Source organism: Sporisorium graminicola, chromosome SGRAM_5, assembly GCF_005498985.1.
Source record: "Sporisorium graminicola strain CBS 10092 chromosome SGRAM_5, whole genome shotgun sequence".
In the NCBI taxonomy this organism is placed as follows: Eukaryota; Fungi; Basidiomycota; class Ustilaginomycetes; order Ustilaginales; family Ustilaginaceae; genus Sporisorium; species Sporisorium graminicola.
Genome location: NC_043735.1, coordinates 144,634 through 168,073, shown reverse-complemented (window position 1 = coordinate 168,073; position 23,440 = coordinate 144,634). Strand labels below are relative to the sequence as shown.

Sequence of the window (23,440 nt, the reverse complement as noted above, 5' to 3'; positions counted from 1 at the left end):
GGTTTCAAGGCAAAAAAAAATGTTTCAAAGCAATATGCTCATCGCCGATGTCATTGACCAGAAAGCAGGGCAGGTCTAGATAGCGATACGATCCACCGAAGACGCGTTTCTCGCTTCCTTTGCACCAACGCACAGTCCGCTTTTCCTCTTCGCCAAAAGACAGAAGAAGTCGCACGCAAGCCGAAGTTGCTGGGAAAAGTGTTGTCCGCTGTAACTCGTGCTGTTGCGCACGGCCAGGCCTCCTCCTGTTCTTGACCTCACCCTCCCTTCCTATCAGTGGTCACGCACGAACATTCATACTTCCGGAATCTGCTTTACAACCAGCAAGCCGTGTAGCCCTGTGATCACAATGCGGGCACAGTCGACTTCATCAAGTCGACGCAGCGGCTTGCACCGCTTTGCTGCCATCGCACTCTTCGCCTCCCTCGTGACGCTGCTTTTGGGTGCTCACTCTACCACAGCTCTGTCCAAAGCAGAAGCAGGCAAGATTGACTGGCATGTTCCTCGTGTGGGGGTCCCGCATGCCTCAAACGACTCTGCGACCCCCTACTTGTCGCCTCGCTTCCATCGCATCATCAAGCCCGATGCCGACGTCAAGGAAAAGGCACAGACCGCCATCTTCGTCGCTACCGAGTCCAACACCGTAGGCGCCCTCAACCCTCGCAATGGCGCCATCGTCTGGCGTCAGATACTCCCAGAGCATGATCAGCTTCTGCTTCACAAACAGTTTGGCGAGGTGGCTCTCGCCGTCTCTGGCAACGGCGGAGCCAACGTTCGACTCTACCACGCTTTCACCGGCTTCCTCATCTGGGAGTCGGCGCAGCACAACATCAGAGATGGCTTGCTCCCAGAGCCTGGCTTCCCTGCCACCGATGTGATCTTCCTCACCGACAAGGCCAAGGCAGACACGCCTCCGGACGTTGTCGTGCTTTCCAACGCACGTACGGTCCGCCGTCTGGATGGTGCTTTCGGCGCCAAGGTGTGGCAGTGGGAGCCTCAGCAGGACATCTCTCGCTCCTCCGCCATCCGCGTCGTTGCCAACAAGGACAAGATTCACGTCGTGTCCCTGCAGCGCAACACCAACTCGATCTACAACTCGATCTCGGTTTCTACCCTATCGGTTCACACGGGCGAGCTCCTGACCACACACGAGATCGCATCTGGCCTCAACACCGCCGCCGATGTCGTCATCCTGCCTTGGAACCAGCTGCCCAATTTGCCTCCCACAGCCAACCCAGGTGCCTGGGTTGCTTGGCTGAACAAGGATGGCACGGTTCGAGCTGCTCCTCTCGACCCTCCCAGTAAACGTTTCGCTCAGCCTCAGGTCATCTACGCCAAGCGCTCTGACTCAGTCTTTACCGGCCTCGTCGACGTCGGTCTCTCCAATAAGGGCCTCCTTATTGCTCGGCGCTCCGATGGCCTCGCCGAAGTCCTCAAGGTCTCGGCCGATGCCAAATTCACCAGCTTCTGGGAGTTTGAAGAGGACGCTCACGATGCTGTGTATGCAGGGACCTACGATCGACAGGGTCGCGCCTACCTCCAGCGCATCTTCTTTTCGCGATCTCAGCATCTGCTCAACTTCCACTTCCTTTGGGTCGACGCTAACAACGGAGGCGAGGGGCAGGTCAGCGGCTTCTCGTTCCAGTGGGATCACGACATGCACGGCAACGTTCACGCAGCTACCTTCGAGGCGAGCCAGATCGGCCAGTATCAGCTTGCCACTCGCACCGTTCTCGTCACCTCCAGTGGCTCTGTCCGTATGCTTCTCGAGGATCAGCACCAGTGGATCTTGGAAGAGGGCCTCACCCAGACCACCCACGCCGTCTTTGTCGACCTTCCCGAGAAGAAGCTCACCACAATCTCCGGTGGCGCTGCCAGCCTCGACCACGAAGGCTTTGTCAAGCGTCTTGTGCGTCACACGCTTTCGCTCAAGGACTTGCCCCAGTACACCGTCGCCTTTATTACCCGCTTCGCCACCGGCTCATATGGCAACAGCCTCGAGCAGCTCGGTCTCGCAAGCGCCAACTCGGCTGGTGCTGCTGCTTCTAGCTCCAGCACCGCCGCCGCCGCTGCTACTACCATGATCAAAGAGGGCAACAAGCCATCCCGAATGAAGCAAGAGCCGGAAAAGAAGCCCACGTCCTTGGCGTCGCGTGTCGCCGACGCCAATACTACCTCAAGTCTGTTCCGAGACCCCTTTGGCTTCCGCAAAGTCGTCGTCGTCGCCACCGCCAAGGGCAAGCTGTACGCGCTCGACACGGTCGCAAAGGAGACAGTGGTGTGGGAGAAGTCGCTCGTTGGATACGGCGACGGCGAGGGCGAGCCAGAGCCCACCGTTAACATCAAGCTGATGCAGACCGTCCGCGATCTCTCGACCGACGGCAAGAGTCCTCTGTTGGCCGTTGTCGCCGAGGTCGAGCTACAGCCAGGCCTGTTTACCACCCGTGTCTTTGAGCTCAACCCGCTCACTGGTGAGTTCCTGAACGACGCTTCGTCGGGTCAGGCTGTCTTCGTAGGTCGATGCCAGGATGCCTTCCTGCTGCCCCCCTCTGTTGAGGATCCCGTTGAGAGACAGCAGTCTCTGGGACTGGTCGACGAGCACAACAATCTCTTCCTCTACCCCGACACGCTTGCTGTCGCAGAACGATTTGAACCTCTCTCGGGCCGTTACTACTTCTCGGTGCAAAAGCCAGCGAGCTCTACGACAACTTCGGCGCGCTTCGTCGGCTACACTGTCGAAAAGGGCGTGAGCAGCATCCACAAGTCGAAGCAGGTCTGGTCATGGACGGTTCCTACCGGTGAGCAGGTGGTCGAGGTGTTGCAGGCTCCCAGCAAGGACGCCATTGCTTCGTACGGCCGCGTGTTGGGCGACCGATCGACGCTGTACAAGTACCTGAACCCTCATGCGTCGCTCATCGTGACGAAAAGCCCAGGCGTGAACCAGGCGCATCTGTATTTGTTGGATACGGTGACAGGAGCTATCCTGTACGAGCTGCAGCTGGACGAGGTGGATATGGCCCAACCTGTGCATGCGCACTTGGTGGAGAACTGGATCACGGCCACTTACTCGGTGCGCAACGCCGACGAGGGTCTCTCGACCCGCATTGTAACGGTGGAGCTATACGATCAGCCCGAGCTCTCGGCGGACGAGCAAGCTGTCAACAAGAAAGCGGCGAAACGACGCCTTTCGGCGTCGTGGAGTGGTCTCACGGGCAACTTTAGCAGCTTCACCGGCGACAGCAGCAGCAGCAGTGGCAGTCAGGGCGTCTCGGACAGCAAATCTGTGCTGCCAATGGCCTTCAGCCACACATTCCTGTACACTGGTGGCACCGTGCAGGCGCTCGCTACGACGACGACCAAGTTTGGCATCTCGTTGAAGAACCTCATCCTGGCCACGGACCGTGACTCGCTCGTCTCGATCCCGCGCAAGCTGCTCGACCCGCGCCGACCTACTTCGAAGCCCACCAAGGCGGAAGCAGAGGAATACCTAATCCCCTACGCGCCACTTATTCCGGAGGACCCCAAGTGGATCCTTAACCACATCTACCCCGCTGCCAACATCCGACACATCACCACAGGTCCCGCGCTGCTTGAGAGCACTTCGACGGTCTACGCGCACGGGTTGGACAGCTTCGTCACACGCACCAGTCCCAGTGGCCAATTCGACGTACTGCAGGAGAGTTTCAACAAGCCGCAATTGCTGCTGACTCTGGCGATCCTGTCGATGGGGATCGTGGCGACGAGGCCGATGGTTAGAAACAAGGCGCTTTCGTTGAGGTGGTAAGAAGAGGAAGAAATCGAAATTGTTACGCTGGAGACTGCTACAAATACAAAGATAAGAGAGGGTGCGAAGGTGTGCACTGGGTGAGAGAAAGAGTGAGAGTACGGCTACGGCTATGCTTTGCCCTGCGGATCCTCGTGGTGCTCAGTATACCGCTCGTCCAACTCGTGCCTCAGCCGCTCGATCTGTTGCTGCGCTTCGTCCAACTGGGCGGTGAGATCGCCCATCGCTTGGTCCATGAGCAGCTTTTCCAGTGTCCATTTCTCGATGTTGCTCGCTTCGTTGTGTTTCAAGTCCTGGATGTAGCGGACAGCAGCGTGGATGATGGCACCCTTGTTGGTGTTTTTCGCATCGCAGCCGGGGACGATATGGGAGAGTTGGGTGATGCCCTCGTTGATGGCACTTCTGCGACGACGCTCGACCTCCTTGTGGTTGTCTTTGCGCTGACGGTCGAGTTCGGGGCCGCGGTGGCGTTTGAGACCGCGGGAGGGGGAGGATGAGTCGCCGTTGGGCGAGTCGTAGTCCATCGACTCGTCGGCTGCGTCGAGACCGTCGTGCTGTGGGTGGGCGGTGGAGGAGGCGGTGGCGTTGGATGCGGGTTGCGAGGCAGCAGCCAGCGAACCTAGGCTGGCGATGGCAGCAGCGGTTGCGCTGTCGGTTGCCGACTTGACCGCTGCGATGGCGGCGGATGTGTCGGCGTCGAGCTCCTTGTCGTCCTCGGCCTGGTACTCTGTACCTGGCGGTGGCGGCGCGTCACCCAGATCCTTTGCTTCCGCGTCGGTAGTTGAGGTGGTGCCGAGGCTGGTGCGGTCATTGCCCGGAGTACGCTTGAAGCCGGAAGCGATGCTTGTCAACGCGCTGGCTGCTTGTCCTAGCCCATACGGCATCGATTGGGCGAAAGGTGCAGCACCCTCGCCATCACCCGTCGCGCTGCCGTCTGCATTGCGAGCTTCGGAAGCGCGGGCTGCAGCCACGATGGACGCGAGCTGTTCCTGATTGAGCCCAGCGAGGATGTTGGATACGTCGCGTTCAATGTGATCGCGTTCGGCTGGATTGGTTGTGCTGTCGAGTACCGCTGCTGCCGCCGCTGAAGCGGCCGATCCAGCTTCTTGTGGTGCTGCATCCGTGTCATGAGTGGCTGCTACTTGGTCGTCGGCGAGATGCTCAGCGGTGGCCGCTGTTTCTGTTGCTGCTGACATGTCGAATGGATGGTTATGACTGATGCGATTGCTTCGCGTGATTATACTCTCGTCAGATGGTTTCTGGATGGCAACCTCGAGCAGAACTACTTCCTCGCGAAACTCAATGCTGTTCCACGTTCAGCCAACGTATCGAAGTCACGATCGCAAGCCAATGATGATCGGCACGTTGTCTTTCCCAGCGTGCTTACGCGGTAATGGCCACAAACGGCAACAAGCTACGAGGCAGGAGAACCTCGACGAGTCGATGAGGACCCCAAGGTGTTGGACTCGAAAAGCAAGTGGAGCCCTGCGGCTGGGAATGCAGGGTGTGTCGATCTCGCGTTTGCGTCGCGTAGAGCTGTGTGGCTTTGCTGGGCGAATATTCGAAAGAAGTCACGGGATGATGGTTGGATGGCGAGCAGGTCACGTTTTTCCTTGTAGCCTTTTTGTCGGTCACGAGCGACGCCTTTTTTTCGCAACAGGTCTACGTGAGAAAAAGAAAATTCGACATCATGTGTCGCAAAGCAAGTTGATACCCGTGCGATAAACCCCACGAAGCCTGTTCGCTGCTGCTGTTGCTGCCATCAATTCTTCTTTATCGTTCACAGAACCAACTTGGCTTTGCAGGTCAAGCCTGCAGTTCAGCCCTGACCGTACACTCCCCTTCAAGGCGACACCTAGCACCCAGCCATCAAGTCATAGGCTGCAAAGTTGCAACTAGGCAGCGTGTAGGAGAGCGATTTTGGCCGTAGTGTGAGGTGGCAGTGCGAGCTGGCCAACGAGTCAAAGAAGGGCTATTTTGCCTCTTCTCTGCAGAAGAGAGAGAGAGAGAGAAACAGACTCAAGGAGGCAGTGGCCAAGGCAGCAATTCAATTGGATCTTGGTACGAATACAAAACTTCGACCTTCAAGTACAAATGAACGAAAACGCTGTAATGAAGTCGAAGTCAAGTTGCAGAAAAACTTTTTTTTTTGGCGATTCTCTGAGGTTGAAGAGCGCGAAACGCTCTATGTCGGTCTCGAGGCGTAAATTGAGGGACGAGGCGAGCGGCGAGAGAGGTTGGTCGTTCGACGCTGGCTGCAGTTTTTCACTGGGAAGGCGAAAGTGCCTGACGATGTGCCATTGACCAACAGACAAGAAGGGAAAAAAGCGGATCTTCTTCTTTTGGATCAGTCGTCAAAGGCTGAGCCAGTCTGTCAGTCTCGGTTTGTGAGAGCGTTGGAAAGCAAACCTTTGAGCACGATCACTTTTTCCTGTTCTCCTCTTTCACTACCACCTACCCACCTGTAGATCAATCAGTCAAAATGGTATGTTGATTGCCCAACTTCGTCACAGAGCTTCGTCGTATCTACACAATCGTCTCCGCACGCCGTCATCGACTCTGGATACAACCCAAGCGCTCTGCAGGTCCGACTGCTGCACAGTGGGCCGGTCAAAAGCATATCTTCTGGTTCTGTTTGGCCTTCCGGTTGCGGCGGTATAGCAATTCGACAGCGTGGCTGCGCGTAAGACGACCTACTACAGTCCTCTTCCGCAGATCATGCCAAGTGTCCGTTATCGCTTGCGGGCGACGAGCGTTGTGCAGATGCCCACGGTGCTCTGAACGTCGATTCTTGTGCCCACTCCTTATCGACTCGAAGCTGACCCCTCTCCCTGTTCCTCTTCTTCCCAACAGTCCGCCTCCGACGACGAGCAGCACAACGCTACCTTCGAGACCGCCGATGCCGGTTCCTCGCTCACCTTCCCTATGCAGTGCTCTGCTCTGCGTAAGAACGGTCACGTCGTCATCAAGGGCCGCCCCTGCAAGGTAAGTTTTCTGCGCTTCCTCTTTTTCCTCTACCCCACGCTGCCATTGCGCAGTTATCATGCTTCGTAGTGGTACCCAGCAGCATTGTAACCGGGGTTGCAACGTAGCGCAAGGTGTAGTTGACGGCAGCCCCAGAGGATGTGCGACAAGATTCTGCCGCTGGCTTGGCCAGCGAGAAGGTCGACTCGTTCGCCGCGTATCTACGCCGTCGTCGGTCACCCTCGATGTTGCCGTCATGCTGTACGCCTTGCACCTTGTGCCCTGCCACCAACACGCAAATGACCTAAGCAACGGCTCGACTGACCTGTCGACTTGTTCCTTTGTCCACTCTCTTCCTACAACCAGATCGTCGACATGTCCACCTCCAAGACCGGTAAGCACGGTCACGCCAAGGTCCACCTTGTCGCCGTCGACATCTTCACTACCAAGAAGCTCGAAGACATTTCGCCCTCGACCCACAACATGGACGTCCCCCACGTCAAGAGGGAGGAGTACCAGCTCGTCAACATTGACGACGGTTTCCTCAACCTCATGACCAACGACGGTGACACCAAGGACGACGTCCGTGTCCCCGACGGCGAGCTCGGTGAGCAGATCCAGGCCGCCTTCGACGACGGCAAGGACCTCATGATCACCGTCGTCTCCGCCATGGGCGAGGAACACTGTCTCTCGTTCAAGGACGCTCCCCAGGGCAAGTAAACCCAAAATGAATATCAACATAAAAAGCGATCGGCAGTGCGGCGAGTAAATTCGAGCTCGCATCGTCTTGTTATGCTTTTTGGGTTCCTTGATTGATCCCTGTTGCAATTCTACATCCTTTCTTTTGGCCTGGATCACCGGCGTTGTGAATGTGGGACTGCGAATGCGTGAGAGGCTTCACGAAGGTAGCTGAGCGCGAGATTGAGCTTGTTAGTGAGTGAGATTGGGTGTCGTGCGACATCGCGAGATAGGTGTGATGACGATGAGGACGAGGGAAGGCACAGCGACCCGTGGAAGGGGGGAAAATAGGAAGACGCCGCCTGATGGAGTCGCAGCACTTCCGCGCGATCCTGAGTCCGAGCCGGGTGCGCCACCTCAGTGGTGCCGCGTGCTCACCGACGCCACTGGGACTCGGAGGGATCATTGCCAGACTTGCCAAGCTCATCTGGATTCTTTGCGCGCTGTTTCTCCACAGCTAACTGCAGGACAAGAACGATGGGATCGAATTCCGGGACGAGACAGGAAACCCTCAGGCCTGCAATGCTAAACAGATGATGGTACAACCCTAGCTGCTGCGAGACAGTTGCTGCGGTAGAGCGTGGGGTAGAAGATGAGGATCGGAAAGGGGGGTATAATAGATAATTGAGCGCCGGGAGGAGGAGCATGAATTGATGGGAATCGTCACCTATTGAAGCGACGAGGCGGGTGAGAGCGGCTAGATAGACTAGCAAGCTTTATGGGGTGGCCGAGAAGGTGCGGCGGGCGGAAGCGGACGAGGGGGAGGGGCTTCAGAAGCCAGGCGGGGCAGAAGTGTAATACGCTGCAAAGTCGGGCCATTTAGCGCTGGTCGACGCCGGGGCCACAGCTGCAGCTGACCAGTCGTTTCGACTCCTCTCAGCTCCCTCGTGCCCACGGTACACCGTCCGTCCCGCTGCTACTTGCGGGAACCAGAACACTGCCGCCTCGTCGTCGTGCAGGTGCTGGTCCGGCGTGCTCTTGTTGCTGTCGCTCGAAAAAGCATGGTCCAGCGCCGGCAGAGACGTCTCGAACACCGCCGGGCTCGTCAGGCTGCACGACGGCGAAGAGGTGAAGCTCGTCGCCGACATCAGCGGCGAGCGCAGGTCCGGCACCGTGCTGCGATTCTTGTTGCGATTGAGACGCGGGTAGGAAGAGTGGATAGGGCTCGATTCGACGACGGGCGACTCCCACCACGATCCCGACGACGACGACGAGGGAGCGTCAAATGCCGTATTCGCGCTGGTGGCCGTGTAGCGATGCTGGTATGCGTCGGTAGCGGTGACGGTGGTGGGGCGGAGCGCGGGTTGCAGCGGGAAGGCGGCGGTGGTCGAGTCGACGGTGTGTGTGGGCATGGTCAAGGTGGATGAGCCTGCATTGATATCGGTAAAGCCGGTCCAGGCGTCGGAGCTAGGCATAGCCTCAACTATATCGTAGCGAAATCTGGACTCGAAGGGACGTGTGGCATCTTCCATGCTCGGCTTGCGCGGATAAGTGTACCCTGCACCCGACACCCCCCTTGGCGGGCCGATAGCACTGTTCGGCGAAGCACGCCTCGAACCGCCTAACCCACCGATGTCAAAGCACTTATCTGCTTGATCCCCCACGATCCCATTGTCACCACCACCATATACATAAGTCTGCATAACACTGGCGTCCGGCGCAGCACACACCCCCACCTGCGGGAGAGGTGGGGCACTCGCCGCCAACATCGACATCCTATCTTCTTCCTGCTCCATCGAGGCAGAACGGTGCGAGGGCATCGTGGAGGTAATCTTCGGAACAGTAGCAGTAGCAGTAGCAGTAGGAGCGTTGGCGTCGGGGTGACGGTAGGGCGGGTACACGTTGAAAAGGTCGTTCTCGTGAAACTTGGCGCATTCAACGGACCTACGCAGTTTTGTGGCGCGTTTCTTCTCGCGCAACCTCGCGTTCTCCTCTACAGACACCTTAACGTACTTGCAGGGCCGCTCGAGATGCACGCAAAGGCTGCAGCTCGGCTTGATGCCATCGCACCGCGCTTTCCTATCAATACACGATCGTGAGAGAGAAGCAACGAGAAAGTCAGTAAAAGTGACACACTCGTGGCGACGCGTCGAAGCAGTAACGGGAAGACTTACCTGTGTCGGCAATGTGTGCAGGCCATAGCCACACGCGAACGCGAGACAGCACGCGAGTAAGGCTGGATATACGACGTCGAGGTGCCGTTCAGGACCGGGGACGAGAAGTGCGTCTGCTCGTACCCGTGTATGTAGCTGTGCTCGTGCGCAGAGTGGTGCACATCATCGTTCGCATGGTCGACTGCCTGCCCCTGCCTGACCGCCGCCTCCACCCACCAGGGCTGCACTGGGATCTTGCCCATGCTTCTTTGAGCTTGGGATTACTTCCAAGCCGCAATGAGAGTAGCAGCTGTCAGTGTGGTCAGTACAGAGAAATTGACGTGCGCTTTACATGCATGAAAAGGGCAGAGAGATGCTGTCAGCTCGAGTGAGGCGAAGTGGAGGTTTCTGAAAGACGTAAGCCAGAAGGGCAGCTGTTCGCAGTGAAATAGTCAACAAGCAGCGATGGTAGTGCTAGAATGCGGTTGGGGACAGTTGCCGGGGAAGGGGAAAGGAGAAGTAGGACGGACAGAGGTAAGAAGGCAAAGAAATCGGCGCAAGTGTCGGACAGGTTTAAGTAGATTTGTTTTCTATCGAGCGAGGCAGGGTTCAGAAGAAGAAGAATAGTAATTTGGACACTGGGTTCTACACGCGCGACAGGAAAGCAGAGGCGACGGAAGGGACGAACAGAGCAATGACAGGGAGGCAGCAGCAGGAGGGCCATCAGCAGGAGGGACACCGGCAGGAGGGAAAGCAGCAGGAGTCGGCAGCAGCGAAGATCCTCTTGCATCGCATCAATCCAAATCGAAAACCAGCCAAAACAAAGCACAGGAAGCACTCTGCGACTCTGTACCGTTCAGCAGCCTTCGCTAGGCTTGATAGCTTGGCAGGTCCTTTGACAGGCTGTGGACAACAGACCTACTGTTGTGAGGCGAAAGACAGTCCAGACGGGAGCGGAGTGCCAAATATATACCAAGCCTCATGCTGACCTGCGCAAGGGTGTGCATGGAAATATTCACGGCCACACGAAGAGATCCTGGGTACACCTGCGGCTTGTCCAAGCTCAGTTCGTCGCTGCTTCAAGCAGCACCGTCCGCCTCTGTGGGGAGATGAGCCGATTTGTCGGGATGCATCTCTTCGCCAGCTGCAGATCCTGTAAGCTTCCGAATCGACGACCTTTCGAGAAGAGACAAGCAGGCCCATCAGAGAGGAGGGGATGGGAAATGTGCAGCGTGCGTACAAGAACGGTAGTGGAACAGTGCCATCCTTCGGAAGCCAACGGGATTGCGTCTACGGAAACCTCTCTCGGCGACGCTTATCAAGCATGCTTGATTGGTGTTGCGTTGCGTTGCGTTGCCGCGCGACGAGCGGAGAGGAGAAGAACGACGATACCGAGGTGTAAGCTTCGGAGGAATGGGCAGGAGAGCAAGCGAGAGGCAGGGAGGCAAGCTGAGCTTAGCTAACCGAGTTGAGACAGGAGTCGGCCAGATTTTTCGTTACCGGGAGCTGTGCATACTGTATTTCCAAAAAAGACATCGCCTGCTGATTGCACCTCGGCTTCCTCATGACGACGGCAGAGAGGTCGTGGGAAAGTTGTTGCACCCCTTGTCGCAGCTTGTTCATCTGTGTTGCTGCTGTGGAGTCTCGGATCTGTCCTCGTGCAGTCGACAACAGTGTTCGGAGTCACGAGGAAGAAAGAGAAGCGCATCGCCACGCTGCTTGGATCGAGAAGACGTGGCAGGGCAAAGTTACTGCGTCGCACGCACACAGGCGACGCGAGCAAGGCCACGGCACAGCTAGCTAAGTAGAGAGGTATGCGCTTTTGGCACGTTTTTTCGGTTGCCTGTGCAGCTAAGCAGCTACCGTACAGTACAGCAATTGTGTGGGGAAAACAGGACAGATGGCGGGCTTGATGCATGAAGACTCACAATGAGGAACATGAATAATAAAAAATCCCTGCGTGGCGTTTGGCTTTTTACACCTGCCGAAAAGCAGCATAGCTTCGGGTTTGCCCATCGCTGTACAGCAAGCGCACCAACCACGATATGGCCTGGCTAGCAATCTGAGCTTCGCTGCGTAGATCGAAACTTTCACGGCTCTTAGGTGCTTGGACAGGCTGGGTACGAGGCGTTTGTCTTGGTTGCCGATGCAAAAATCTTAGGTAAAACAGGACCGAGACCCTTTTATCAATAAATAGTTCATGCGTCCGCTGTGCTGTGGGCGGAGTCTGCAATCCTCTCTTTCTCTCTTTGCTGTGGCGCACTGGTTCAGAGAAAGGCCTGCCGGGCCTCTTGTCCAATCTTGTGAGGCGGTGGCACATGCTGTGTAGGATTGTCGTCGAATGGCAACGCGATCCATGGAATGGCGGACCAGGGAGGAAAGAGATGCAAGGAAAGGGACAAGCTGCTGTGGTTGCACCCGCCGTTGGGCGCCATCCCGGCTGCAAGCCAAGGGAGCGGGCTGCTTGCGAATGCCAAAGAGCTCTCTTTCTTTCTCTCTGCCTGTGAGAGCGAGTGCGCCCAGCCTCGATGGTCACGGACTGGAATGGGCGACATATGTTGAGGTGGTCCAGCGATCTCGAGGCAACCTGCTGCGGTGATGTCGGGCGACCCTGTTGCTCAACTTCGGCTGCTGCACTGGACACTTGATTTCATCGACCGCTGAACGTGGATATGGCATGCAATCCTGCAGGTTGCTTGCAGGACCAGCTCGCAGTGTGAAAGCGATTGTTTGGCAAAAACAGTTTGGCATGAAGAAATATTTAAATCAGCAGCTCAGTGCATAATGTGTATGCAAGGAAGGAAAAGCTTACCGCGGTTCGCCTACGCTTCATGCTGCTTGTTGCCCGATAGCCGCTGCCGAACCTCGTGTCCGAATCAAGACAGAGAGGAAATACAGGCCGTCGATATGTAACCTGAGACATGCCCTTCGGCGTCCGGACATGCCAAGTCGCCAGCGTACTGTGCAGTACAGTACAGCCGCACGCTTCAACGGTTCCCACGCCTTGCATTCGGAGCTACTCCCGCCTCCGCCTGGAGATCCGACCTGTCCTGCGCTATGGTCTTCCGTAATACAGCTCGATCAACAACAGCACACAGCAGGGGGACATGCTTCCGACAAAGTTCGCTCCGGCAAGAATGCCCCTCCATTCTTGAGAGCGGCCGCGTACCGGTCTCTGTCGACGTGGTGGGTCACTTTTCCGATTCTGGCCGGTTGATAGGGGGAACGATGGGTCGATCCGAATGTCCCCGCCTGCGCGATCGCCTCAACCACGCATCCCGTGGAATCCTTCCTTTCGCCGTTCACTTTGCTCTTGAGAGATGTGGCGGTGAAGTGAATCTCCCTGCGAGGTGCACCAAATATTCGGTGCTCGACGGAACGAATGCAGTCTGGTGTGGGTTTGTGGCAGTGCGCGAGGCTTGAAGCCAACGCAGCGCTGGTGCAAACTCCGCTTCGTGGTTCCGATCCGAAGGTTCAGGAACGAATTCAAACCCCTTCCGACCTGACATGATCCTCATTTTTTTTAAGATTTTACATATTCTTGGCTGTTTTCTTGGCATCCTTTTCGTGGTGTCATTTTTCCCCTTTCCTTTTCCTTTTCTCGATCTTTATTTGGCATATTTGCTGTTCGGTTTGTTCACGTCGATTGCCAATCTGGCTCGGTCTCTCTGAGATCGGGGATTGTCAATATCGGGCTGCATGGACCCTTGCGAAGGTTGCTCGCACGCGCTCTGATCCTTCAACGAGACACCATACAACCAAGACCTAGACATCACTGCAGACACGATGGCTATCGCATCCGTGGCCCTGGCGAGCGAAGATCCACTCAACACGGTGGCCGTCGTGCCATTCGACCTCGATTCATCAACGACGAGCCGTGGCGCTTCTGCATATTCCTCGACACTGACAGCATCGGCCAACTCGCTGGCCGCCGCAGCATCGAATTTGATCACGGCGATTGCTCAAGGCTCAACAGCCTTTGGTGTATCGGATGTTGATCATGAAGATGCTCGATCTGATACTGGAAGCGATCAAGGGTCGAGCTCGTTCACCTACACGGCTCCTGCCAGTGCTTCCTCGAATGCGGCGCAGCAAGGCTGGTACGCCTCGACCCCGTACCACATCTCGAACCGCTACTACGACGCAGATATCACGCTCAAGGCCACCAAGGGTGCACTAGTAGGCTCGAACGGGAATCAAGAGCGAGACACGGATGCTGCTTTGTCGCAGTCATATCCAGCCTACCTTGTGGTCGTCGACCGCAGTCGCAGCCTGGAACACCATCGTCTGCTGGCAGCCAATCTCGAGTCAAAAGTAGCACCAGGCTTCGATGCAGACATCAGCATCGTCGCCGGTGTATCGTTCATCTCTTCAACCCACCCGCAACTAGTTACCGTCCTGGATGACGAACGGCCCATCACATCCACCTCGCGTCACCAAATGGCGTCACAGGCAGCGACACCAGCCAAAATTAGCGACCTCGTTGCGCTGTACGCCGATCACGGCTGGGAGTTCATCGCGATTGACGAGCTCGATGTAGATGACTCGGATGCAGCGCTCAGCCTAGACGATGGTCGCGAAGGCAGCTACAGCGAAGCTGACGACGACGACGACAAGGACGGCATCGAGCGCATACGTGAGGCACTCATGAATCACATGTGGAATGGTCTCGTGCGCAAAGATCAATTTGCCTCTTCGGCTCATCGGAGCGAGCCACACAATGACTCTGCAAGTAGTCGCACGAGTAGCGTCCCCTTCTCGAGCTTCTCAGACGCTGTCAATCAAGGACCGGATGACTCTGACGCTGTCGCGGACGACGCGCGCGGGGCGCAGTTGTCAAATCCTGACGCCGACTTCGATGGCAGCGGCGGTCTGCCAAGACTTGACCTGGACAACCACGCCGAAGCTAGCGATCTGGATGAGCAGCTCGCAAAACTATTCCTGTCCAACGCAAATGGGTCAACTGACCTTGCGGAGCTCGAAGCGTTCCTCGAGTCTCAAGACCCGTCCTGGCCGGGGCCGCCGACTCGATCTGCGGCATTGTCCGGCACCGACACTGCCGATGCAACTCAAACATTCGAAGATGACTTCGACGACTTTCTGCCATTCCAATCCGCACCCGCCTCTTCGGCTTCTCAACCAGAAACTCAACAAGCCGACGCGAGCGATACTGCATTCGACACAGAAGACCTCCCGTCGATGCAAGACATCTCGCACATGCAGAGTCGCCTCTTCGGTTCCAACGCAGCAGCTCGCTTGGAAGCAGGGCCTCTCGGCATGGGCAACCAGACCAACAACGCAGGCGAAGGTGATCTGGCGTCTCAACTCCAACAGCTGCAATGGCATGCTCAGCGGGTACGGGACATCCAAGACCCCGACCAGCGGCGGAAAGAGGCTGCACTGGTGGCTCTCGCGTTCAGCATGCAATGGTCGTCCGACAGCGAAGATCCGCTGAGAAGCGATGCTGGGGGGATGACGTTCTAGAACACGACTAAGACAAGATCGTACCAATTCAATTTGTCATTGCTCCGCTCGGGGGTTGTGTCAGAGTTGTAGCAATGGGAAAAAGAGAACAGGTTCCGACTACTGGGCCTTCTTGAGACGCTCTTCGGCGGCCTTGAAGTTGATGACGTCCCAGATGGCCTTGAAGTAGTCGGCCTTGACATTCTGGTACTGGAGGTAGAAGGCGTGCTCCCAGGCGTCGACGCCGATCAGAGGCACGTGCGCTGTCAAGATGCAGAAGCAGAAAGAAGAAATGAACGTAGAGTACGAACAAGATGGTCAGCACGAGCACGACGCAGATGACTCGACGAGCTAGAATCGGCAACTTACAGAGCAGAGGATCCTGGTTAGCAGTGGTGACGATGTCAAGCTTCTTGGTCTGCGGGTTGTAACCCAACCAACCCCAGCCGCTTCCCTGAATTGCAGCGATCTGGGCGTTGAACTTCTGCTTGAGCTGGTCGAGGCCGCCAAAGTCCCTGTCGATAGCGTCCTTCAGCGCACCGCCGGAGAGCTCGCCACCGCCCTTCTTGGGGGGAGCCAGGTTCTCCCAGAAGAGCGTGTGGTTGATGTGTCCGCCCCCGTTGAAGTTGATCGCCTTCTGCAGCGCGATGGCCGACTTGACGTCCTTCTTTTGGATGGCCTCGCCGAGCTGCTCCTCGGCCTGGTTGAGGCCGTTGACGTACGTCTGGTGGTGCTTCTTGTGGTGCAGCTCCATGATCTGACCCGAGATGGCGGGCTCCAGCGCGCCGTAGTCGTACGAAAGGTCGGGGAGCGTGTGCTTGGCTCGCACAGCTGCCGGGGCCGAGGCAGCGGCAAAGGTGCGCGAGCCCGCCTTGAGCGCGCCAGTGGATCGGGTGAGAGCAGTTCGAATCATTGTTGTGGTTTCTTGTTACCTGAGTGGTACAATCAGTAGTTGGTGGAGGGGAAGCAGGTTGGAAAGATGCCACTGTTTCCAGAGGTAGAGAATGGAAAGCTTCCACACGATTCTCCCTCGGCTCAGAACGGCGATACGCTTCCGCAGCAGGCTCAGTGAGCACGGACTCACAAATTATTTTGTGATTCACTCCACTCTTGCGTTAGCGAGAGGCGCACCTTGACGCAATCCAAAGATCGACATATTCATCGGATCTCAGCTTCCCGATTTGCGATTCATCGGGAAAGTGACACTCTTGACCGCGACGCGTAGAGTGAGCGTTTCTTTTCGTTACGGCGTGCAGCTTTCGACATTTCCAGACGCTGAGCAAGAAAAGGGTTCCTGCCAAAAAGAGCAACACCGACACTGTACTCTCTCACCAATTCCAACGTCAAGCTGGCACTCGCAACATCCGACAAGCTCTTGGTCAGCAACTCAGCCATCACCGATCACCGTCACCATCCACATCACTGCGCACTCGTCATCTCCAACCATGCCTGTCCCAAGAAGCTAGAAGAAGTGCCCACCCATCTCGTTCGACTATAGACATCTAGAAACAGGGCAATGCAGGGATGCTCGAGCAGGAAGACACAATCCAGCAGAATCAGGCTGGTACTTCGAGGCTGACGCGGGAGATCGTTCCTACGTCTGACGATGACGACTTTTTCTTCCTCTCGCAATCGTCTGGCAAGTACGGCTCAAGCTTGGACTCAGCACAGAGCTCACGGCCGAGCAAACGAATCTACCAGAATGGTGACGATGAGGAGGACAAGGACGAGGACGAGGACGAGGACGAAGCCATCTTGCCGACTCGTCTCAGTCCATCGAACCGACAAGAAATACAGCAGCTCAATAGGTCACGCCAAACGCTCACTGCCGAGCCGAATCGAGATGGGATAGACGAGGAAGGTCAGACAGGGCCTGAGACGCCACCGCAGGTCTCGACATCAGATTTGGCTACTAAAAGATCACCGCTGCCGTCCCAAGCGAGCCCGGAAAGGGGACTGTTCTCGCTGTCCTCTGGAGCCGCACCAGTACTGCATCCCATTACTACCCCGCTACTCTTTCCACTCGACGCCGACGACACGGGTACTTTCAGACCGGTAGAAAGCGCACCAAATCGACCGACAACTACCAACTATGATGATGTGGAAGAGCATAGAACAAGCCAAGAAAAAGACAGTCCTGCCCCCGATAGCCATGCCGACGCTACACTCATGCCCCCAGCCAGCCAGCAGAGCGAAGGGACCCTACCACTCGCCGAGAGCCAAACAGCCTCTCCAAATCTCGCTTTGACGCCTCTACTCGCGTCCGAAGGAATCCAGACCACTGTCAGCGGCTCGCCTTCGGGTGCTTCATCCCATCCGAGGGGAGAACAACATCCTACCTCAGAAGAATTCTCTTTACTGGACCACGACGTTCACCACTACGACTCGGTTCTCGAGGCACAGAGGCAAGTCGCTCCGAGCGACAGTCTCGATCGGCACGTTAATCAGGCGCCTGTGCTCTCTCCGACGCCATCCCTTCCGCCGCTTCGGATGCCAACTCGAGGTGCTGCGGCAGAAACACCGCCATCAGCCCCCAATGAAGCACCTCAAGCTGAGTCACAAGCTAACAACCGCTCCATCATTGACGATGAGCAACTGGCCAGAGCTGCTGCTGCACAACCTCCTACTCCACCTCGCCGACATCTCCGGGCTAGGAAAGCCGCACAGCTCAATCCATACACACTAGAAGCTGTGCGCTACCAGCGAGCGTTGATACGCAACGACTGGGAGGACGCTGTGGTAAGCCAGAGGGAGTGGCATCGGCAAGAGCGCAAAAGAATCGCAGAAGAGGCTGCAAGAGCTCAGCGCGATGTTCAAGCAGTGCAAGGATCGGAAGAGTCGCAAAGCCAGTGGCTCGTTCCCAGCTCCGGTCCCAGCTCTCAAGCCGAACACGAGGCGTCTGTTCCATCATCACCTGCTGTCTCATCAACGACACAAGTGTATGTCGATATTCCATCACTCGATGATACTGGCTCGCTGCGTACCCCCACTAGTGGGTCTAGACCCTGGCTATCTTCTCCAACGCCGTCACAGAGCGGCAGGCTACCAGAGCTGGCCGAGATGATTGCCAATTCCTCCAGGACAGCCTCACTGCACCCGAATCGAAGCAAGCCGGGACCAGCAATACGACCTGCCACCTACAAAGGCCGCAGAACGATTGCTTCGACGCAGGACAATGCTGATACCCAACCTTCACGGACCGAGGAGGACGAAACACCACTGCCACCACCGCCTGCCCGCCGCAAACATCCTCTGCGCGCAGTGTCACCATCGGACGGCGAGGGGTCTGTCGGGGTAGAAGAAGCGACGCTTCTCAATCAAGACCCACTTATCGTGGACTCATCCGAGGATGAGCGGCCCTCCGTCGTGCCGATTGCCAAACCCAAGCGAAGAAGTCGATGGTCTGGCAATGGTTCGAGCAGCGATAGCACCGACTACGAACGTCGCTTCCGTCAACTTAAAAAGATGATGCCGGCAGGCATGGCTCGCAAGCACATTCGCGACCTCAGAGCAATGAGGCATGGTAAGGCCTACCACTCGGACGGGCACGTCTCTTCCTCTTCAGCTGACGCGGACACAAACAAGAAAACAGACCGACGTGATGTGGATCGACCTCGTGCACGATCCACCGATACAGCCGACATCGCAGACCACGAAGACTTGCAGCCAGGGCAGACAAGGAAAAGGCTCCGACTCCATGACAGCGTGGACGCCAACAACACCCTGCTTCTTGAACCAGACTCGGACACGTCGTCATCTTCATCCTCTTCAACTTCGTCCAGCGCATCTGTCTCCTTCGCGCACTCCAACATGGCAGCGCTGCATACAGGCGTCGGTCCTGAGGGCAGGCAAAAGGAGGCAGATGAGATAGACGAGTCGCCAGCATGGTGGTCCGTGAACCGGCTCGACTCGTACGTCCCTTACCGCGAAAGGGACGCGATCGACCGCATGCTTAGCCGAACCGGCGGAGGTAAGCCCAGCAGCAAGACCGCCGTCCGCAGCTTCAAAACTGTGTCTGAGCACCGGCAGGCTCGACTAGATGGCTTCGTCTCCGCACATCCACACCGAGAAAGACACCGAGAAAGCAGAGTCAATTCCTCTCGCTCTCATCTGCGCGAGGTAGATCAGAACCAACGGCGTCAGCAACCAACAGTCATGGAGAAAAGCGTCCAGCACGGGCATTCGCATCCGACAAAAAGAAAGAAGAAGCGTCCAAAGTTGGACCCAAGAGTTGGTCGGACGACGGGCTCGAGCGAGCGAGGGGGTCCTGTGCAGCTCCGCAATCCACCTATAGTTCGCCCGCGTGCGCGACCACGGCTCGATCTGGAACAGCACGATGTCCTCTTCGCGGTCAATCCTACCATGGCTCGACATGCGAGAAGGCTCGCAGGCGACGACGATGACTTTCACGATGAAAATGTCTCGGACGACGACGGTCAGTGGCAGATGCTCAGCTCGGTAGTCAGAGACTCAACGCCGGTGTCCCTTCCGGACGCGCGACTGGCCGTACCTCGGGGTCGAGCAGACGGCGGGTTACCGCGTGGAGCTCCATCAACAGCAACGGAGGGTGATGTCGCCCCTTCGCCAGTTCGTGGTGCTCTCGCTTCTCCATCAGTATCTTCGACTTCTGCTCGTCCCGTCAGAATCGCGCTCAACGATCACAGTCCCGGTACACCGTCACGAACGAGGTGGGACGTACATCAAGCCAAGGCTCAAGTACGCTCCAACCCTATTCAAAATCATACGTTCCCTTTGAGCACCACATCCGATCCCGACGGAAGCCATGCCTGGGACGAGTTCGAAGGCATCAGCTTGGACTTTGGCATGGTCCCCTTCGCCGGGGGAAAGCGTCTCGACGTGACAGGCTCATCGCTGCTTACTCAACTTCCCGACCTAATTGCGCTGCCAGACCGACTCCTCGGCCACCAGCAAATCCCTCGGACGTGGTCAGGCGAAGTGCTGCGCTTGGAAGATACCGTACTCGATACGAACATGGACCACGACTCGCTCGCAAACAAATTGCCTTTCTTCATAGACAACCTCCAGCTCACAATCAACCGCATGCTGGGCGAACACGGGGACACGTCTGACGGCGATGCAAGACGGCACGCCAGGAATCTCGTTGCGGACACTGGCGCCTTTCTAGGGTGCTGGATGGTACGACAGGTCCAAGGCGTCGAAGAAAGTATGACAGATCCCGCACTGATCTTTCGCAGTTACCGCGTGATCCTAGAGAGGATTGAGCAGCTACAGGCCTCTGTGCTCTCGTCGCGTCAGCCGACACGCTCGGCAAGAGCTGCTCGGGAGGATCGCAAATCAATCTGCCTGCAGCTAGCGTGGATGCGCTTTGAGCTTTGTTGGCGGGCCATGGCGATCTGCGATGCAGATGTAAACAATGCTCTCGAGCCTGATGCTCCAACTGTCGAAAGCATGTTGGCCTACAGCCGCACACTCATGGCCTTGTTGCTGCATCATGGGCTCCATCGCTCTGTTCGCAGTTTGCGCAAAGCAGCGGAAGGAAGCACCTCCAGCGCCGGTCTCGGCATGGATCAAGGCGAAGAGCAGACAACCGTTTCTTTCGATGAAGCCACTGCAATGTGGCTCAGCGTGATTCATCTCCTCAGCTCATTCGAAAAGAGCCGCGGGATTACGGATGGGCGACTCTTCTGGACCCAATTCGAGACCACCTACCAGCGGTGGGACGAATCAATGCCGAAGCGAGCACCTCTTCTGCGCGCCGAAAGTCTCTGGTATTGTCTGTTCGCGCTCAGCACCTTGTCCCAAGTCTCGCCTGATGGCGACATACAGACTACACCGTTGCTCCGGGAGTATTGGCCACTGGTGGCGAGAGCATTGCTTTTCGTCCAGTTTCGATCGGAGGAGAGCAAGGAGATAGCCATGGGCTGGCACGTGCTTGCGAAGCGAGACGCTTACGTGCGTGTCGTTCTGCAACGATGCTGCCTGTTGGTGTCCGAGTGGCGCTGGACTATGGAGGGCGCAGAAGTCTCGCTTGCACGCCTCTTTGATATCTTCAACAGTCACAAGCTCGCCGACTTGCCCACCGAGACAGAACACGATTTTCCAGCGTTTCTGCGTGACTTTAATGTCAAGAAGCTGTCCACCGCCGACGTGGTTGATGGCGAAGCGATGCAAGACCCAAGTTTCCACCTCTTTGTCAGGCTGCTCGCTCAGGCAGGCCAGGAGATGCGCGAACATGCTGTCGAAACCAAGGAAGGCGATCGCCGTATTTCTCGACTCTTCTCCCGCATGACACCCGTTCGTGTGATGCCATTCACTCGCGCTGATGTGCCCACGAGCTCACAGCGCTCCGTGCTCTTCAACCACTACACGGTCGTGATGCTATTCATGCATCTCGTGCCGACATCCTCGCCGCAACGACTTCGACAGATCCAAAGCTTCCTGCCAGCATTCAAGGACGCCGACTTTGTAAGCCAAGTCACCTGCATCCGAGCTATGATGTATGTCGCCGTAATCTTTCGACACCACCACCTCGATCTGGATCCGGTGCTCAAGTGGTTTGGCGATGCCATCACTGCCTTGCGTCGAGAATACGAAGAGATCGAGTCGAGCACAAAGCGGTACGAACGGCAGCAACTGCAACACTCGCTGCAAAACTGGAACGTGGCCAAGCCACCAGCTCGACCAGACACGGTCCGGATGGCAGATATCTTTGAGAATGCTCCGACTCGACAAGCTGCTCTCAGGAGGAAGGAAGAGGTAGCAAGGCTACTGGTGATCGCGTTGCGATCCATTCAGCACGTCATTCGGCACGCCGACCTCCAAGGTGAAGCAAACGGTACCGCAACGGCGGGGTTGAGGCTCCCTGATCAATCGCTGCTGTCTCCAGCCTGGACGCAACAAATGCTTGAAGCACAGATCTCGCTCGAGCCGCGCGTTGGTCAGGAAGTGCTCAAGTGCATTCAAACTTTCTTGCTGGCTCGCATTCGGGTTCTGCGGCCTGAAGCGGCAGAAATGGACTCAGTCAGAGCCGGCGAGAAAGACCCCCAGTGGACAGTTGCCCAGCAGCAGCGAGACGAGGAGAGTCAAGACAGCTTTGCCGAGTTGTTTGAAGCAGACGACGATTTCGACTTTGAGGATCCCCTTCTAGCACGTCTTTTGGACGGAGCGGATACAGGCACGGCTACCGACAGTGGAGGAGCGGGAGCGGGGGAGCATGGACAAACCGACAACCCACATGCCGAGAAGAAGAAGTGGGACCGAGAATTTGGCGAGCTGGTCAAGAATACCATTTCGCCGTCGCTTTTCCAGCTTTTGTCCAACATCTACCATCCGGATCGACAAATGGAAGCGGCAGCTACTGGTGGTGTGGTCATGAGCTTGGGCGTTACTCAGCGTCTCAACGAGCTGCCGATCGACGCGCATTCCAGTCACAACAGCGCTGGCCGTGCTTTGACAGCGCGTACTCGGATGGATCGCCTGCTCAAGGCCGCCGAAGCTCGACAATACCTCGAGCTCGTGGTGGACTGCTGGGCGGGATGTGCACATGTGTTGGTAACAAATGGGCTGAGAGAGTGGACCTCGTACCTCGGCTTTGGTAACGAGTCGTGGAAACGCATCGACGATGCAGTGGGGAGAAGAGACGTTGGCCTCAGGTTCTTGCAGAATGTGGTCAGCTTGGATCCGGTGGCGGTGCAGCAGAGGCGAGAGTACGAGGTGGAGTTCTTGGCCGTGTGGATCCAGACGGCTGTCGCTCGCGTGCTGTCAGTGCAGGACGTGTATACACGGTCGTTGATCGAGACTGGAACGGACGGGAAGAGCAAATCTTCGTTGCTGTCTGCGTTGGCAACGCAGTGGCAAGCCGTTATCGGTGCGTCTTCTGCTTCGACGTTGTCGTCCACTACCGCTTCTGTTGAGGAGGGCATTGTTGCTGCGCCCTCGAGCCCCGCGCCCCTCACACTGGACCTGGACTCGTTTACACAGCACCGGCCTGCGCTCCTAAAAGCCACATACACTACCCTCGCCAACGCGCTCACCAGCAGCACAACCAGCATAGGCACAGCGTACTCACTTCTCTCGGCCCTCCTCTCCTCCCTGCGCGCTTACGTCGAAGACACCCCCCTCTGCAGCGGCGGGGGTGGCGGGGTTGAACCAGCTCAAAGCAGCCAAAGCGTGACTTCCTCGCGCGACTACCTGCGCTTCTGCAAGACGACGTTGGCGGATGTCGAAACGACGCTGGCGGACACGTCGGTTATGATTTCGCTGAGGGCTGAGTTCGCCGCTGTTGTGCAAGTGGTGAGAGCGCGGCTATCGGGCGTGGAGGCTATTGGCGAGGGACACGGTGGATAGAGTGGAGATTGCGGATGAACAAAAGAGAGGCAGTTCTTGTGCCTGTCAGGATGGAATAGAATACACTCAA

At 57.0% G+C, this 23,440-nt stretch overlaps 7 protein-coding genes across 7 annotated transcripts; 4 read left to right on the top strand and 3 right to left on the bottom strand.

Moving 5' to 3' along the window:
- Positions 1 to 349: 349 nt before the first annotated feature.
- On the top strand, positions 350 to 3,784 carry EX895_004805 (uncharacterized protein; the record flags this gene model as incomplete). Its single annotated transcript, XM_029885399.1, has 1 exon — positions 350 to 3,784. One exon carries the CDS (start codon positions 350 to 352, stop codon positions 3,782 to 3,784), a length of 3,435 nt encoding a protein of 1,144 aa, XP_029737965.1.
- A 110-nt stretch (positions 3,785 to 3,894) lies between these two features.
- On the bottom strand, positions 3,895 to 4,980 carry EX895_004804 (uncharacterized protein; the record flags this gene model as incomplete). Its single annotated transcript, XM_029885398.1, has 1 exon — positions 3,895 to 4,980. The coding sequence occupies one exon, from the start codon at positions 4,978 to 4,980 to the stop codon at positions 3,895 to 3,897; it is 1,086 nt and encodes a 361-aa protein (XP_029737964.1).
- Positions 4,981 to 6,266: 1,286 nt separating this feature from the next.
- EX895_004803 (uncharacterized protein) lies at positions 6,267 to 7,468 on the top strand (the record flags this gene model as incomplete). Its single annotated transcript, XM_029885397.1, has 3 exons — positions 6,267 to 6,269; positions 6,638 to 6,769; positions 7,115 to 7,468. 3 exons carry the CDS (start codon positions 6,267 to 6,269, stop codon positions 7,466 to 7,468), a joined length of 489 nt encoding a protein of 162 aa, XP_029737963.1.
- Positions 7,469 to 8,256: 788 nt separating this feature from the next.
- On the bottom strand, positions 8,257 to 9,842 carry EX895_004802 (uncharacterized protein; the record flags this gene model as incomplete). The annotated part of the gene is made up of 2 exons (XM_029885396.1): positions 8,257 to 9,505; positions 9,601 to 9,842. 2 exons carry the CDS (start codon positions 9,840 to 9,842, stop codon positions 8,257 to 8,259), a joined length of 1,491 nt encoding a protein of 496 aa, XP_029737962.1.
- A 3,523-nt stretch (positions 9,843 to 13,365) lies between these two features.
- Positions 13,366 to 15,063, top strand: EX895_004801 (uncharacterized protein; the record flags this gene model as incomplete). The annotated part of the gene is made up of 1 exon (XM_029885395.1): positions 13,366 to 15,063. The coding sequence occupies one exon, from the start codon at positions 13,366 to 13,368 to the stop codon at positions 15,061 to 15,063; it is 1,698 nt and encodes a 565-aa protein (XP_029737961.1).
- Positions 15,064 to 15,162: 99 nt separating this feature from the next.
- On the bottom strand, positions 15,163 to 15,955 carry EX895_004800 (uncharacterized protein; the record flags this gene model as incomplete). The annotated part of the gene is made up of 2 exons (XM_029885394.1): positions 15,163 to 15,305; positions 15,412 to 15,955. The coding sequence occupies 2 exons, from the start codon at positions 15,953 to 15,955 to the stop codon at positions 15,163 to 15,165; spliced, it is 687 nt and encodes a 228-aa protein (XP_029737960.1).
- Positions 15,956 to 16,566: 611 nt separating this feature from the next.
- On the top strand, positions 16,567 to 23,370 carry EX895_004799 (uncharacterized protein; the record flags this gene model as incomplete). The annotated part of the gene is made up of 1 exon (XM_029885393.1): positions 16,567 to 23,370. The coding sequence occupies one exon, from the start codon at positions 16,567 to 16,569 to the stop codon at positions 23,368 to 23,370; it is 6,804 nt and encodes a 2,267-aa protein (XP_029737959.1).
- Between the last annotated feature and the right edge of the window lie 70 nt (positions 23,371 to 23,440).